The 17,408-nt window shown below is 51.2% G+C and overlaps 2 protein-coding genes across 3 annotated transcripts; one reads left to right on the plus strand and one right to left on the minus strand.

The window, feature by feature from the left end:
• Positions 1–1,102: 1,102 nt before the first annotated feature.
• LOC128946864 (myelin-oligodendrocyte glycoprotein-like) lies at positions 1,103–5,779 on the minus strand. The gene is given in 3 exon segments (XM_054290862.1): positions 1,103–1,176; positions 4,525–4,570; positions 5,579–5,779. Coding segments are annotated over 3 exon segments (321 nt in total).
• Positions 5,780–13,142: 7,363 nt separating this feature from the next.
• Positions 13,143–15,152, plus strand: LOC128947011 (thaicobrin-like). Of its 2 annotated transcripts, XM_054291076.1 has the most exons (3): positions 13,143–13,269; positions 13,345–13,490; positions 14,112–15,152. In XM_054291076.1, the coding sequence occupies exons 2-3, from the start codon at positions 13,433–13,435 to the stop codon at positions 14,630–14,632; spliced, it is 579 nt and encodes a 192-aa protein (XP_054147051.1). In that variant the 5' UTR covers positions 13,143–13,269; positions 13,345–13,432; the 3' UTR covers positions 14,633–15,152. The 2 variants fall into 2 exon arrangements, with proteins under 2 accessions (XP_054147051.1, XP_054147052.1); XM_054291077.1 differs by lacking the exon at positions 13,143–13,269 and having other exon boundaries at positions 13,308–13,490.
• The last annotated feature ends 2,256 nt before the right edge of the window (positions 15,153–17,408 follow it).

Here is a 17,408-nt window from a genome sequence, read left to right on the forward strand (position 1 = left end):
GAGTCAGTAGAGCAGAAAAACTGTTTTGTTTCAGATTCTTCTTGTTCTGAAGTGGTTTCTTGTTCAGCTGGTGTAGTTTGTCCAAACACGTGATATTGCTGCCACTGTTTTTTCTGTAACCCTTTCCTTACCCCAACAGACCTCCCCCACTGACATGCAGCAGGATGCAGTGAGCCATTTTCTCCCAAGTGCCTGCAAATCCCACCGGCTGAAAGGAGCAGGAGACATTGCTCAGAGACAATGATGCTGACACACATGCAGACAAATGACACCAAAGTAATTTCATTGTGTACATTTCAAAAAAGTCCTTGTTGCTGGAACATCTTTTCAGTAGAAATTGTGTTCAACAGAACAAGGAGAGTTGACAACATGAGTTGCAACTGGAGAAATTCTGACCAAAGAGAAAGGGTTGGGTCAGACCCTTGAGAGAGATGCAGCATTGGACAGAGGTCCAGAAATATAACAAGATCTCTGCCCTGGGAAACCCTACACAACTCAGCCAAACAAGGTCCAAAGACACCAAAGGCAGCCCTCAGGTAAGCCCAGCCCTGAGCAGCTGGTTGCCACAGAAACTCCACAGGTTCTTTCTAACCTCAATCCTTCTGTGAGTATAAACTACCAAGTTCTCCTAGAAAAGACTTATCTCATTCCCTCACATTCATCACAGTCATATTTTGAGAGGTCCCAGGACCCAGATAGAACCAAAAGAGGATTTTTTTCTCATAGACAATACCAGTGGAAATGGGAAGATGAAAATACCCTCACCAACACTGAAAATGCCACCCATCCCTCTTTATAATCCAGACAGATCTAGATCCATTTGGGGGTACTGATTTCAGGAAGAAGAGTGCAATCAGGAGAGGTGAGAGCTAGGAAGTACCCTGCCAACAGCCCCACTGCCCAGCTGCCTTTCTCTGGCTTAAATTCAAGCCAGAAAATATCATTCTTCTTTTTCACATCTTCTGTAGAGTCTTCCCGTGGCCCATCCTCCTGCATCCACCACCTTCACCTCCCAGAACTGTCTCCCCGAAGGTGAAGCCATCACAGCCAGCACACAGCAGCATGGGTTAAATCCCTCAGCGATGTCCTGTTGTGTGTCACCTCATTTCACACTTTTGCCATCATCAGACAGGACAAGGTCCCAGCGGGCTGTTTCTGGATCCAGAACCATGTTCACTGCAGGTGAGATGGAACCAACACATCAGGGCAGAGCTCATCCCAGGGGAGCTCTTGGCTGGGGCTGCCTGAGGAAGCAGCAGAGTGGGAGAGGGAGATGGCAGACTGCAGGACATGGAGGTTCAGGGACAGCACACCGTGACCGACATGATCCAGTGAAGCCAAATTTATTATCCCTAAAAGACTATATTTATAGTAAGTCTCTACTATCCACGCGTCTCTAGCTAATACATGATTGGTTAATCCTGTCTGTTCACACATCTAAATTTGAATGCTGATTGGATCACCTAATTTTTCACGCGTCTTGCTGTGCTACTCAGGCCCACCCATGATTTACTTTTTTCTGACTTTCCCAAACTTGCTGACAAACTTGCTGAGTCCTGATGACTCTTCTTGTATCTCCTTCAAGGATATACCAACCCCATTTCTGAATATGTCCATTATTCATTGCCTGTGTACGTGACCATTGTCCATTAGAACAAGCAGGCTGGATTGTGCATCGGCTGAATATGGCCATTGTCTAACAAAACCTCCTCAATCTGCAAAAAACTCTCAACAGCAGATTGTGGCAGGGGAAGATGCATGTCCTGGGTTGCAAGATGTGGGTGGAGGTGTATATTCTATTACCATCTGTTAAAGGTGGGCAGTTATCTTCTGTTAATTGGGCAGTTTATCTCTTCCACAACCAAATCTCCCTCGGGGGAATATCTGCTGTTAATGGGCCATTGAGTCTCACTGGTAAAATTACATCATCCTATTGTGAGATGTTCCACCCAGAGGGAGGAGCCAAGCATTCCTACCTGGATATAATCTAAGATTTGGAAGACCATAGTCAGCCTTTTCCCACCAGAATCCCAGAGGAAGGCCAGGCCCATCTACACCCCCACTGGATCTTCAGAGGAAAACTCCACCCTTCTATAGGATCACTGCTTCAACAGAACCATGCCTGTCACTGCAGGAGGACTGCAGCCACCACACTTTCTGTGGATCTGCAATGATTGTCCTTAAAATTACAAAATCGATTCATTCAAATTAATTGCATTATATGTATCCAAACCATTTCCATCCCAAATGTCCCCCAGAAATGCAACCCATGAATTCTTCCATTTGAAGATTTCTCCAATTTCTGGAAAATGGAAAGTAAAACTTACCTATTTTTTTTCTGATGCCTTCCCATGAAGAAAATAAAGAAATGCAAATAATTTTTAAAATCATCCCTTCCACCAAGCACTGATTAACCTCCAGCAGGTTACATGGCAGAAGGGCTGCAGGGTCTGATGTGCCTCAAAGCACGTGCTGCTGCAGTGCATTTTGGTATATGCTTAGTCCAGTTCACCATTGCATCTCTCCTCTGATATATTTCCAGCCCCAAATCAATCGATGTTGTGTTGCACTAAGTAGTTTATTATAAACTAGTTGTTATTATTGTGCACTGGGTGATTGATGTTGCAGTGTGTTGCAATTTCCTGGTTTAAACTTCCCAGTCCCTTCCCAGGTGTGGCAATACCTCTCTTCCCCTTCCTCCTCGCCCCCTGCTGGGTTGTCAGTCAGTCTTAACATTCCAGCAAGGCCATCGTGTGGTTGGTCAGGTTCAAAGGATGCCCTTCAGGCCTGGGGTCACTGGCCTGTCTGGGTGTCCCTCGTCCCCTGAGACCCTCCTCCTCCCACCTGGTTGCTGCTCATCTGTCCCTTCCCCTCCTCTTGTCCCTGGGCTTAAATTCAGCCAGGACCATGTGCTAGGGATTCTGTTGGAGCTGTTACCAAGATTCAGATGTCTGTGACCATGGAATAAAACTCTGGATCAAACCCTCTGCAGAATCTGTCTCCTTTTCCTCTTCACCCTAGCCTGAAGCCCTTCCACCTGAGATAAACTGAGTTTCTAACCTTGCCTGGACTTGTCCCAGTGCCTGCTGCCCCATCCAGCCAGCCAAAGGTGCCTCTGAGGTGTCTCTGACTGTGCCTTTGGCCCAGCAGCAAGGGTCAGACGAGCCCAGGCACAATCTACCTGGTAATATTGGGATCTTATTCCCATAATTGGAATTGTGCACTGAGTAGTTTTTATATTGCACTGAGTGGTTTGTTTGTATGACATGGTTTGTCCCTTCTCCCCTCTCGTCCAAAGCCCAGTGGTGCTGGTCTTAGCCCGGGTTACTTCCTCCCCTCGCCCCTCTATCAGTTGTATCCCATGGGCTGTGGCCCCTCTCCCTGCCCCGTTCCCCCGGGTTTAAAATCTCCCACCATGAGCCATTCCTGCTCTTTCTTCTCCTGGACAGCTCCATCCCAGGCTCTCTCTTTTCCTGGACACCATTACCTCTCTCCCAGACGCTCTCTTTCCCTGGAGGTGTTCCACAATAAAGTTGTGGGACGTTCATGCTGACAAGAAGAGCATCTCTCGTCTTTTGCTTTTGTCCTTGCCGGTGAAGCCGGGGTCCAGATAATGAGATGACTGGTTCTCATAATTAAAAGATAACTATTGTGTGAATATTAAGAAAAGCTTTAGTGATGTATAGTTATGTTATTGTAGTTTAGATGTCCTCTGTTCTCCCATAGTTCCCTTTCCCCCCCCGTGTTGTGACCACCAGACAGCCTGGGATGTCTAGGACAGGTAAAAAAGGTGTGCACAGGTGTCCCTTGCATGGGGCAGCTGGGAATGGAAAAGCTTGGGGGTGCTTAGGGGGTGAGGCATGGCAACACCTGACCTCCAATCCAGTTACAAAGCAGTCTCCATTGATAAATGGCAAAGAAGAGCAGGCTGACAGACTTTGGGAAGGGCCAGGGCTGGCTGATGCAACCCCAGGGGTATAAAAGACTGAGCATCCACCTTGAAGATGAACTGGCCACGTGGTGTGCACGAGGGGCAGTTCCCAGCCCTGCAGCTTTTTCCTTATGTAGTCCTTTGCTGTATTTTTGTCAAGGTTTAATAAACCTCTTTAACTTTTCAAAGTGAGCAGTTGTCTCTCACACAGAACTCGCCAAACCGGACCCCCACACGATTCTCAATCCAACAAATCATCCAGTGAAACAGGAGCTTTCCTGTGACACAAGGGAAAATAAAAAATGCATTAAATATCTTTAGGTGCCAAATTGAGACACAAGGATTTCTTTCTCATACTAAACCTGTAGGACACGATTTCACGGCGGGGGAGACTAAGGGCATAGATTGGTTTTCCCTTTTTCATTTAGTTCCAGTGTTTATTTCAGCCAGGGGTCTGTAGGAACTCTGTCACACTGAAGGCTGTTCCTTTTCCCCCCGATGGAAGTGATGGATTTGGGAGCACAGCTGCACATACCCTATCAAAGTCGCAGGGAACAGAGAGACCCCAGGTGAGCCTGTGGGGTGCTGGATACTGGGGCATGTGGTGATTTGGCTGTTCCTCTTCCTGACAATGGCAATCTTTGACACAGAAAAATCAAAGAGTTTTTTTCAGACAAATGTCACCTGGAGTCAGGACATTTCTTGCAATCTCATTTGCATAACATAGAAATCTGCTCTGGAGGCCTGTTCTGCAGGAAAATAATCCACAGGCCTGGATATTATAACATAAATGCCCAAACTACAACATTCTTTATTACCCAATGCCTAATTTTTTTCTTACACCTTCTTATATGAAGAAAACAATAGCAAGAACACTTCTGAAGGAGGAAGCATATCTCCTTATGGCCACTTGGTGGGCTGTTGGAGAATTTTGCTCAGAAATGGCTTATAGAGTTTTGTTCAGACAGGCCATAATCATATACAGCTGATGGAAAAGTAAAAGGCAGCTGTGAGGAGCAAATTCTCAAAGCCTGTTTCTGTAAACAACAAGGTTCTCAGGCACGTCTATGTAAACAGCAGAACTTCTCAGGTTGTTTTTTAATAACAAGTAAATATCTTGTCCTTGGATAAGTTTTGGGAAAGCAAAAGTGACAAACATGGAAACCTTGAGAACCGTTCATATCAGGGTGAGAAAACAAATCTTGGTTTCAATAACAAACCACAGGTATTGAAAACAAAAGGAGGGATTAATGTTTAATCTGTAACCAATGATGAGCTCGGGTTTTGCAATATGTATGAGCTTAATTAACACTGTTATAAAAAGTGCCTGGTGGATCAATAAATAGGAGTCCGATGCTGATCAGAGGATGGGTCGTCTCCCTTCGCTTCTACAATGGGTAATTTCACCTCTCTGAGACAACCTTAGTATTTTCAAAATGGGACTTAAGAAAACCCTATTTCCAAAGCAGCCACCTCAAACTGCTTCTGGGCAGGAGGACAGGGGAAAAGCACTGGCTGCAAGCAAGTACATTAGAGGTACCAAGGACATGAACTACAGCCCTGTCACCTTGAACTCTACCACAGCCTCGACATAATTTAGCCATGTTAAACAAAGCAGGTGTAATTCCCTCTGTCAGAGAGTTGGACATGAAAAATTTTCAAGTGTGTGCTGCCCTGGGCAGGGCCATCCTTGAGCAGCTCAGTGCACCCTCAATATTGAAGCATCTGCTCCCCATACTGGTCCTGTCCGCCCCTGTGGAGATGCACAAAGGGTGAGAGCTGCTCCCAAAACCAGGTCACCTCCGTGTCCTGTGCGTGCTGCTCTGGGGAGAAGCTGCAGGGCAGCATGGCATGCCTGCCCTTGGCCAGGGGATGGGGTTGGGGTGTCCCCTCACCCTGAGCAGAGCTGGGAGAAACACCCAGAGGGAGAAGAGAGAGCTGTGAGTTTGCTGTGGCACCTGAGCTCGGGCACAGCAGGTGCTGCTCAGCGCTGTTGGTGTGCTGCCAGGCCAGGGGTTGGGGTGGTTTATGGTGATAACTATTCCGTAATTATCTGCTTTATGCCCAGAAATGTCTGCAGGATCTTTAACATGAACCAGGGGGCAGGGCCAGAGCCTGGGAGCTCAGGCATGGGCTCTGTTCAATCTCTGTCCCTCTGGCATGGTCAGCAGCTACAGGGACTGTTACTTCATTGCTTTTGCTGGATTCATTTTCGCCAATTTAGGCAAGAAGCTTCTGGGTGTGTTTTACTGTTTTTGGTTTTGGGGTTTGTTTGTTTGTTTGTGTTTATTTTTGGTTTTTTTCTTCCCCTGGCCTGGAGGCTTTTCACCAGCAAATCCTTTTGGAGGATTTTTGGTTTTTTTTTCCTTGAACTGTTTTGGTTTGTTGTTTTTTTTTTTTTTTTCTTTGGCATGAGGAGCCCACAGTGGCAGCCCTGGCCAGAAAAACCAGCAAAAGAAGGGACATTAAAGTCCACCAACTTCATCTGCCATGAGGAGAAGTCCCACGCCAGAAATCCAACACATTCCCAGGCCACTTCACAATTTCTTTTCTTACCCCTTCCCAGAGACAAACAAGGGCAGCCAACATCTTCACCTCTCAGCGAGGTGGGGATGGGGTGAAAGGTTCAGAGTCTTTTTTCCTGTGCTTTGTGGGTATCTTGCTTTGTTAATAAATAGTTTTGCATTTTTTTCATTTTCATCCCCTGATATCTATTTCTCTCATTGGCAGAAGAAAAAGGAGTTATTGAAGCCCTTTCCCTCTAGAGGAAATGCCCATTCCAGGGTGTTTCCTCCTGAAATTTGTCTCCAAAATTGAGATACCAGGTCATTTTGCCAGCAGCATCCCCATGCCAGGCACAAGAGGTACTGAGGGGATCTGGGAGACGGACTGTCCCCAACTGCAATGCAAGATGTATTCTATTTGCCATCTGTTAGAGCTGTGGCAGTTACTTTCTGTTAATTGGGCAGATTTTCTTTATCTCTGCCACAATGTCATGGTTTGACACTGGCACAATGCCAGTGCCCCCATGAAAATACACTTTCCCTGGTATCTGCTGTGAGATGTGACCAGGAATAAGCAAAGCAGGCTTCTACTTAGAAAAAACTTTATTAACTAAACTACAAGAAAAAAAAAAAAAAAAGAAAAAAACACACAAGGAAAATGAAAACTTCACCAATACATCTCCCCCTCCTCCCCACCAAATTTCCAATACAATCCATTCCCCAAATCATCGACTCTCGGTCCGGCACCACCCTTTAGAATACTCAATCCTCAGTTCATCAAGGGGAGAAGAATCCTCCTTGTGGCCATGGGGACCTTTTCCTTTTCATGCCCAGTGCTCTCACTACTGAACATGGACCAGAGCTGCTTCTAGGGTTGTCTTTTAAGGATGCATCGTCCCACTCCAAAAAGGCACGATCTCAACTTTGGGACATCTGTCCCCCCCAGATTATTCCCCCTGGGGCCGAGGGGCACCAACACCGAACCCTCTTGGCTCTGGGGCATTGCCCCCCCAGATGCAGTCTCTGTATCCCAAGGAAACACAGTTCTGTACATGGCTGTACAGAAAGAGTCCAGCATAAGAGCCACTCCATCATCCCTTCCCACTCAAGGTTCTTCAAGGTTCTATTCTTTTCATATCTCTCCCTTGCTCAGACCTCCATCTCACTTGCTCAGTTCCTTCTTCATCCTCCACTGCATCTCCCCTCCAGGAAATGTCAATGCTCTGCAAAGATTTCATTGTCCACAAAGGGGTTAAAAGCTCCTACCAGCAGCTGGACTCCTTGCTGTCCCCGCCTTCGTGCTGTGCCAGCAGCACACTATATCAAATTCCAAGATAACAGTCCCAGGCACGGCTCTGTCTCTGTCTCCCAGAAGGGGGGGATTGGGGGAATACCTCTCAGTAGTTCTTCCATGCTCCCACCCCTGGGCCCCTCAGGGTCAGGCCCACCTCTCCCAGGCCGTGTGGCTTTCCCCTCTCCCCGCCCATCCAGCAGCTGGGCCAGAGGACAGATCCGAACGCTTCTCGCTGGAAATCCAAAGAGACCTTCCCAGGATAGAGCTCTGCTTTTAACCCCCCCCTCCGTGTTCTCAGAGGCGGATCCAATGTCCCAATGGCCAAACCAGGTGCCAATTTTAAAATCTGAGTACCCATTGGCCTGACCACAGCATCCCAGAAATCCCATTTCCTGTCAAACCACCACACACAACCACTCCTCCCTCTGGGGGGGACATCTGATAATGGGCCATTGAATGTCACTGCATGGCTGATAAGAACCACAGCATCCCACTGGGAGATGTGAGCCCAGAGGGAGGAACCAAGCATTCCTACCCAGATATAATCTGGAGATTCTGGAACACCTGCACGGCTTCTCCACGGGATTGCCCAGAGGAACAGCAGCTGTCTCTTCCACTGGATCTTCAGAGGAAGAATACATCCTTCTCTACAGATCCCCCTGGCTCCAACAGAACCACCCCTGACACTGCAGGAGGGCTGCAGCCACATTTCCAATTGGACTGCTACCAACACCCCCCAAGGTGTCAGGTTGAGTTCTGACTCTGTCAGTGTTGTTCTAGTGTTCTGCATTGTTTTATTCCATCCTTTAATTTTTTTTACTTTCCCTATTAAAGAACTGTTATTTCCTGCTCCCATATTTTTGCTGAGAGCCCTTTAATTTAAAATTTATAGCAATTCGGAGGGGTGGGGAGGGTTTACATTCTCCATTTCAGGGGAGGCTCCTGCCTTCCTTAGCAGACTCCTGTCTTTCCAGACCAAGACAGAAAGCAGGACAGCCTGCTCTGCCTTTTTTGGTTCGTTATTAAGAGATAAACAGGTGCAGAACGAGAAGTCCTGACCATATCAGGACTCATTCCACGTACCTCAAAGAGAGCAGGAAGTGGCCTTGGACCAGTGAAAAAATACCCAAAACACTAATGCAAGGCGCAGCCAGGACAGGACCTGACCCTGCTCTGCTCCCCCACCCTGAAGCGGTCAGGCTGGGGAAGGATTGTCCTTCTCAGATGTCCTGGCTAGCTGTCCAGCACCGCTAGTAGTGCAGGGGCACTCTCCCAATGTCCGTGGCTCGGGACAGCACCGAAGGCAAACGCTCTGTGCTATGACAGCAGCGTTACCTTGTGGTAGGACGTGGCTGGGCTTATGGCTGCAGTCAGCAGAAATAAGAGAGCGCTCTCCAGCTGTGGTGAACCCAGGTTAATTGAGTCCCAGGGGAAACCGACAGCCAAAGAGGGAGAAGTTACAACAGGTTATAAGGAGGGAGGGACACAGGGGAGGAGTCAGTCCTTGGACGAATAGGGTTTCAGAGGGGAGTGGGACACAAAAGATTGACTTAAGGAGAACACCAATGGGGAAAACTTGAGGGTGGAGCCCCGGCCCCTGAGCCAATCACTCGACGCTCTGGTTAGAAGTTTCTAGAGAGTTCCAGAGAGAAGGGTGGGAGCACTGAGTGAGGGACAGGGCACCGGGGAGGGATTTGAGAAGGGATACATTTATCTCCAAGGCAGCTGGGGAGGAGCTGGGATAACTGGCAGCATAAAGGAGGGAGGGGAGAACCAGCGCAGAACCATTACAAGATAGGGGGGAACAGAACGGTCCAACTTATACAGATGCAACACAACACCACCCCCCCTTTGTGCTCACTCACTTGGCTCCACTTTGCTAACAAGAGGTGAAAACCACGGGCAGTTCACAGATGTCAGAGGGTCCTTTCCATCTGCAGAGTCCCAAAAAAAGCCACCTAGCTGGAGCCCCTGAGCACTCTGAGCTGGAGGAGGAGCTGCTCGGCCATCACTCAGCACCTCGGAGAGGTCCCCTGGTCCCAGCTAAAACTTTCCCTGCCTGAAAAGGAAACAAAAATGTCACCCTGTCCCAGCTTGCTGCCCATTTCCTTGTGCGCTACCTCCGCTCCAAAATGAAAGTTGCTGAGGGATGTGGAGGATTTTGGTAATGCTTTTGCTCTGGACATGCTTTTGCTCTGGGTCTGCCTTCTGGCAGACCCAGCCCTGCTGCAGGGACTCTCCAGGGCTGCATGGGGCAGCCTCCTCCCACAGCTCTGGCAGCAGTTTGCACATCCCTGGCATGGGCGCAGAGGCAGTGGCAAGAAGGGAGGTGATAGAGCCAGGATTCACACCCAGAGGCAGTGCCAGGGGGGCAGCAAAGCCCAGCAGTAGCTTAAAAATTGCTTGAAAGCAATGCCCAGCTGAAAGGCGAGGACATCAAGGATGGGGAAATCTGCTGCCCTGAGAGAGGCAAAGGCAGTGCCAGGGGAGCTCAGCCCAGCGAGGTGCAGCACGATCCCAGCCCAGCCAGGCATGGGGGCACCTGCTGGGGCAAAGGGACCTGATCAGCAACCTGGCCAAAAGGGCTGACAAGGAAAAGAGAGAAGCAAAAAATAAAGGCTACAGAGACACAGATCTGGACAACTGTCCTGGTTTGAAAAACACATGTCTGCCAAGGAAGGCGGGAACGTCCCTTGGAATGGCCAAATTACTATAATTTGCATTATTATTCCAATATTATTATATTGGAATCAAGGGGCTTTCAGGCAAAGGCAAAGAAATGGGAAAATGAGTAAGAGTTCTTTAACAGTATGTATGTATATATATGTGTGTGTGTAACAAGGCAAACAAACAACCACAGCAGCAGCAACAACAGAACCACAAATCCAGTCCCCGTCCCAGCCCCAGCCCCAGTCCCAGCCCCAGCCCCAGCTCCAGCCCCCGCCCCGGTCCCAGCCCAGTCCCAGTCCCGGCCCCGGCCCCGGTCCCGGCCCCGGCCCCGCCTCTCTCGGCGCTTTCCCCTTTGCTGCAGTTCCGGGCACAGCCGGCAGGGGCGCCGGTGGCTCCCGGCCGGGCGGGGCGGGTGCGATGATTCCCCCGCGGCTGCAGGGGGCGCTGTGGCGCCGGCCCGGCCGCCTCTCCACACGGCAATGGCGGGCGGGCTGCATGGCGGGAAGGGGCTGCAGCAGAGCCTCGGAGCGGTGGCTGGAACCGCAGGGACGAGCGGACTCCGGGGTAGCAAACGAAATGGAACAGAAACTCCGCAGCTGTAGCAGGAGCCGAGGGGAGGCCCGGCAGGCAGGGCTGCTGAGTTACAGCGCAGTGAAAAGCCCGGAGCAGTGGCAGAGAAGCGGCGGGGCTGGGCAGGGGCCGCTCGGCTCCCGAGCGCCGCCGGGAGAGGCTCCCTCGGAGCGGGAGGGACTCGGGGATCCCGGGGTGTCCCCTGAGGGGTCTACCCGAGTAGATGGGGAGGGTCCTTTGTTAGGTTAGGCAGGGGTTAATAAGGTCCCAGAGACACGGCCGCTCTCATGAGCAGTTCCGCTCACGGTGGAGGGCAGGAGGAGCCCACCCCGCAGAGATGGCGAATTCTGCCCGCAGGGGCGCAGCCTCTGAGCCTCCCCTCTGATGTCCGGAGCGAGAGAGAGCCACAGCCCCTCCCGCCAGCCCGCATCTCCCGGCACCTCTGCCCTTCCCAGGAGAATGCCCCCAGCTGCCATAGCGCAGCCGGCTCCTCTCCTCCCCCTTCTCTGGCCGTATCTTGTCTCTCTCAATTATCGGTCGCTATTGGCTCTTAGCAATAAATGGGAGAAAATTCCCTGAGAGAAAGAAACAAAAGGAAAAGTCCTAACCCCCATCAACAACAAATGATAGCAAAGAAGGTGTAATGATAGAACCTCATAATTTAACGATGGGATCACAATTCCAGGAAAACCCATGAGAGGAATAGCGGACTTGTCTTTACAAACAAGCCGTGGGTCTGCTGGTAGATAAAACCAGCACTGGGAGATAAAAGAAACAATGGGAAGGATTCCACTGATTGATGAATGGAAAAAGATATTTGCTTTTACAACTTTAGGTTGTAAAAGTTTTACAAACTTTAGGTTTGCTGATAAACGAAATTAGACATTGAAAGATGAAAGAAACAATGGGGAAGAATAACCCCTAAATTCCATAAGAGTTAAAAATTCAAAGGGAGGGTTGTACATTAGAGGGAAATCTTTGGGAAATCTGTGGTATCAGGCATATTGGGGAGTCTGAACCTCTCAAGTACCTCAGCCAGTGGGGAAAGAGAGAAGGGAAATGCAGCTGGGAAATTGAGATAAAAAGGAGGCTGCATCCTCCAAAAATTCGAGAGATCGCAGGGGAATGCCCCATGGCCTCTCCCTTTATTTGAATAAAGCCAGAGAGGACTCCTCTGTCTCCTTTTTGGACATAAACCTCTGGTGTTTGTGGATTAATTTTCCTAGCACGCAGCCTGCATAGGTGTGCAAAGCTGGGGATCAAAGCTGCGTGTCCCAGACAGCTCCACGTACCAAGGGAAGGATGTGAGCACTAAAGCCGTGTGGAGTGAAAGGATTTGGGGAGGACAAGGTGTCAGACACGCCAGAAGAGTGCAAGAGGAACTGGTCATGGGTGAAGTGGAACTGGTCAGTGCTCCAGGCCGGGGTTCAGGCAGGCAGAGGGTTCAGGCGGTGCCTGCAAAGCCCCCTGGCAGCAGCTGCCCTTGCACCCTGCTTGATTTGTGCCCAGCTGGTGCCTTCCAGAGTGACATGGCACAGCAGAGTGGAATCCCTTGTGTTCCCTGTGCCTGGCAATAAGGCCATCACCCCTGGACGCGGGAGGAGCTGCCTGCAGAGCAGACGGGTGGGATGCAAAGCCCAGCACATGCTGTTCCCCATGTACCAGCTGGGCAATCGAGGTGGCACATGCGCTGCACACATCTCCACCATGAACCCACGCAGCAGGACAGAACTGGGCAAACAGCCAGGGCAGAGCCAGACCTCCCCTTCCTTCTCCCAGAACGCAGCCTGGGCACCCAGAGCAGGGCCACTGCTCTGCAGCTGGTGTCCCCAGGTGCCATCCCCAGGGGCTGGAGGTGCCCAAGAGGGCTCTGAGCATCCTGCACAGGGAGATACAGACTCCTCCAGCACTCAGGGGCTCTTATCAGCCACCTGCAGCTGGGCTGCAGCAGACCCTGTGATGTAAACAGGACCGGGCACTGCAGGAACAGGAGGAATTGCCAAATTCAAGTGTTGGATGAGGTCCCACATGGGCTGGCAGCTTCAGGGCATGGGAGGTCATTGCCCAGACGATGGGAGGGGGAAGCTTGGTGGGGTGGTACCCAGACAAACTCCCAGGTCTGCTCTCCAGCCATCCAGCCCCTCTGCACTGTGCCCTGCTCACTCAAACAGGCTGGAAGTGCTGGGCAAGCTCGGTCCAGCCATGGGCAGATGAGGGGATCAGAGGAGTGGGAAGCAGACTGCAGACCCTTCAACCCACCTCAAACCTGCTTTCCTGGAGTCAGCCTGCAGGCTGGGCAGGTAAGAACTGGCTGTGTAAAAAGCGCTGAATGCTGTGACCTTTCCATTCCTCCTTCTCTGCTTTATCATCTTCAGGCAGTCCTCGAGTCTTGGAATTCCCACTTCCAGCAGTGAATCCTGTCTCCCCCCCTGCTGATTGACTGTGGATGTGCTGGCATCCAGGATGGAGGCAGTAGAAAGTGAGACCCTGACTGATGAGGTGGAGGAGATGAGTGGAAGAGGTGAATTTTCAGAAGGGAACAGGAGGGGGAACTGTCCTCTATTGAGGACAAATGCATCCTGCTTCTGCTGTGGGACAGCTATTGAAGGTCAAAGCACTGGAGCTTGTCCCCAAACTGGGCTTTTCATGGGTTGGGACTTGGTGGCTGCAACACTCCCAGCTGAACTCTTGCTGCTCACCTGTAGGCCCAGCTCCAGCACCAAAGGCTCCTGAGCTGACATCCTTGGCCCCCTCCACTGTTCATAGAAAGAGATGTGAATCTGGGGCCATGGGTTGTGGGTCTTGGGGTAACCTCTACTGTGGTCGGCACTGGTTTGTGCCCTGACCTGCCTGTTCTCCTCTCACAGCACCAGAGACACCCAGGCTCAGGTCCAGGTGGCTGCGCTGCAGGTGTGCACCCGCCCACTCAGGTGCTGCCTCCTCCTCCAGGAAACTGAGGTCCCCTTGTCCAGGATGTGTGCAGGCCCCCGGGGTGGGGACAGGGATGGGGCAGCAGGGACAGTCCAGCCAGGGGGATTTTCCCACTGCAGGGAAAAGGAGCTCACCCTGTCCCTTCTCTTGCTGGGGTGGATGCAGCCCCAGGGCTGCCTGTTCTGAGCAGCTTCTCCTCCTCTCTCCCCAGCTGACGTGACTCTGGACCCAGACACCGCCAACCCCTTCCTCATTCTGGCCAGTGACCGGCGAGGGGTGGGACGGGGGCACGAGTGGGCCCTGCTGCCCGACAGCCCCGAGCGCTTTGACACGGAGCCGTGCGTGCTGGGCAGCCAGGCCTTCGCTGCAGGGAGACACTGCTGGCAGGTGGAGGTGGCCGAGGCAGGGGACTGGTGGGCAGTGGGAGTGGCCCAGGAGTCTGTCAGGAGGAAGGGGGTCCTCAATTTTACGCCCCAGGAGGGGATCTGGGCCGTGGGGCAGTGGTTTGGACAGTACCACGCTTTCAGTGATCCTGACTGGACCCCACTGCGCCTTCCCTGCCTCCCCACGGCCATCCAGGTCTGCCTGGACTTCACAGACAAGCAGGTGACTTTTGCTGATGCTGAGAGTGAAGCCCCAATCTTTGCTTTCTGCCTGGCCTCATGTGCTGGGGAGAGGCTGCGCCCGTGGCTCTGGGTGGGGACGGACTCGTGGCTCAAGCTGTGCCCCTGACAGGGAGGGAACATCAGGGGCAGGGGAGAGGCTGGAAAGGCAAACGCCATCCACCACCGTGGGTCCTGGTGCTGGGAACTGGGGGGGTCCTGCATCCTGCTGGCTTCTCCTCATGAGGATCCTCTGGCCTCCAAGGAGAGGACGGGCAGCTCATGGAGGTGGATGCCACAACAGAGCCTCCTTTATCCCCCCACCCTTGGCTGGGACTGCAGGGACAGCAGGGAGCACAGAGACTGGGAGCAGGGAGGAGCTTGGTGCCTGGTGGTCCCTGGCAGGGACCATCACTGAGTGCCAGGGCACTGCAGAGCTGCTCTGTATGAGGCCATGGAAAATATAGCAGGGTCCAGCTCCTCCCAGGGTGCTGGTGTAGTGCCTCTGGCTTTTTTCAATTAAGTTAAAAAACCCCAAACATAGCTGGATACCCATGATAACACTTATCTTCCCCACACATCCAGAGCCTGTCCTTGCCTGATGTGCACCAAGCACATTTCTTGCAGCAGAGCACTGGGAGCAGTGCAGGGGCAGCCCAGGAAGGAAAGCACAATGCTGAGCTGGGTCTGAAACCCACAGGAGAGGCAGGAATCCACAAGAATGGCCACAGATCTGCCATTCTCAAGGCCCCACCTCACAGGATGCTGCTAAATCCTGTCCTTAGGAGAGGAGAAGGTGAAGAGGGACATTGCCTGGGTCCAGCCTAGATTTCATCATTTCTGGTTGGACCTTCTTTACTGCCACTTCAGTTGTCATCGTTGTGGTGGCATCTGGGCACAGACAACAATATTGGTCTCCCTGCTCTACTCCAGGAGCTGCAGAGTTGCAGGACTGGGTCAAGCCCAGGTATCTGCCCCCAGAGCTCTGCCCTAAGCTTCTTCCACTGTGGTAGCATCAAGTCTGGGGAAGCCCAGGGTTCTCTGCTCCCACAGAGGCATCCTACTGTCCATGGGCAGGAGCCTCTGAGACTGTCCTTTTGCTTGGGATAGAGTTAATTTTCCTCTCAGTGGCCAGCACAGTGCTGGGTTTGGGATTTAGGGTGAGGATAATATTGGTCGCAACAAGCCAACCATCAGTCATGTGGTGTTTACGTGGCCTTCTCTGTGCCTCGTGCTCTGCCAGTGAGGAGTTGGACGAGAAGCTGGGGGGGAGCACAGCCAGGACAGTGACCCGAACTGGCCATTCAGATATTCCACACCATAAAACATCCTGCCCAGTGTGTAAACTGGGGGAGCTGCTGGTGAGGGGCTGATGGCTGCTGGGAGACAAGCTGGGCACAGATAGCGGGTGCTGAGCACCTACACTGGACATCACTTGTTCCACTTGGGGTTTATATTTTTTTCATTACAATTATTATTATCATTAGTATTATTATATATTACTTTTATCTCAATTATTAAACTGTTTTCATCTCAAATCAAAAGGTTTTTTCCCCCCATCCGCCTTGGAGGGTGGTGTGTGACTGAGTGGCTGTGTGGTGTTTAGTTGTCAGCCGGGGTTACACTGTGACAGAGGTTCATAGCAGAAGGTTGGTATATGGAGATGGCAGATTGTCAGTTCTGTATTTTTGTCCTTTGTCATGCAAAACGTCCCAAAAGAGCTGTGCTGTGCATTTAGGGCCACCTACTTCAATCAAGAAGAAGAAATTCCTTTCTGAAAGCCAACTAAGTCCCTCAGACTGGAGAAAAGTTGGGTTTTTCAATGGATTGGTGTCTGGGAACTTCTTCACTGGAATTTTGTGGTCTGGAGGGAGTAAATATTTTTTGTTTCCTTTTTGATGTGTCTCCCAAAAATTAAATTTTAAAAAATCATCTCTCTGGGAGCTGAGTTACATAATTGCAGCATTTGTGTGAGAAATACAGTTTCATGTAGAATTGCACCACAAAGACTCAGGGGAGCTTAAATTCAGCTCTCAAATGTTGGAGGTCTCTGCATGTTGGAACCACAACGGGTAGGAAGGGTAAGGAACCCCAGGGTCCTTGAGCAAGGCTGGACCCACCTGGGCTCTGAGTGGTTCTGGGGAGGCAATCGGGGCTGGGGGTTTGTGCCACAGCCAGCACATGGCAGCAGTGACTGCTGCCCCCAACCCTGCCTGCACAGCGAGGCCACAGGGCTCTCCTGAAGCCCTTGGGCCACAGCAGGGTGGGATCAGACCCTGGGACCCTCCTGCTGCCAGGGAAAAACGCTGCAGCAGTGGAGAGGGGAAGCACCTCAACAAACATGCTCTTCTCAGCATTGGTCTGTCAGACATGCTCCAAACAAAGCCTGCCAGGATTTGGCACATCAGCCAAACAACCGTGACTGACCGCCCTTCCCATGGAACTGTTTCCTTTTTCCCGGTGAGCCCTTTCCCTGGCACTTCTGCTCCTTTTACACTGTTCTCGCTGTTGCAGATGCCACTTTGTCTTCTCCCCACCCTGCCAGATTGCTGTGTGGCATCACAGTTTCATTTTAAAGGTCTGGCTGAGCCAACCACAGCACTCTCTTTTTTTAAACCTTTTTTTTCTTTTAATATAAACAAACCCAGAAAATCCTTGATTTGAGAGCTTGGCCAAGTAACTCATCCAAGGTCTTGCCCAAGGCTAAAGCCTTGTCCAGGACCTCAGAAATGCATCCAGCATTGGTGTTGCAGTGCTTTGAGTGGCACTTTAAATGGGCAGCTTCACATTTTCCAACCCCCTGCTGCAAGTGTGGCGCGACCAGATTTGCAGCACAGGTGCAGGGCTGGGGCCAAGGCTGCAGGGGATGTTGGGTCCCCTCACTGCTCCACACAACAGGGAACGAT

The sequence above is a fragment of the Melozone crissalis genome, unplaced genomic scaffold, assembly GCF_028551555.1.
Source record: "Melozone crissalis strain CALT ecotype California unplaced genomic scaffold, PUWL_Pcris_2 ptg000088l_1, whole genome shotgun sequence".
NCBI classification, from domain to species: Eukaryota; Metazoa; Chordata; class Aves; order Passeriformes; family Passerellidae; genus Melozone; species Melozone crissalis.

Excerpts from the sequence above, each read along its gene's own strand:
- LOC128947011 (XM_054291076.1), top strand. The coding sequence starts at position 13,433 with ATGGAGGCAGTAGAAAGTGAGACCCTGACTGATGAGGTGGAGGAGATG. Across the intron at positions 13,491-14,111 it reads GGAGGAGATGAGTGGAAGAG|CTGACGTGACTCTGGACCCA; the intron begins GTGAATTTTCAG and ends CTCTCTCCCCAG.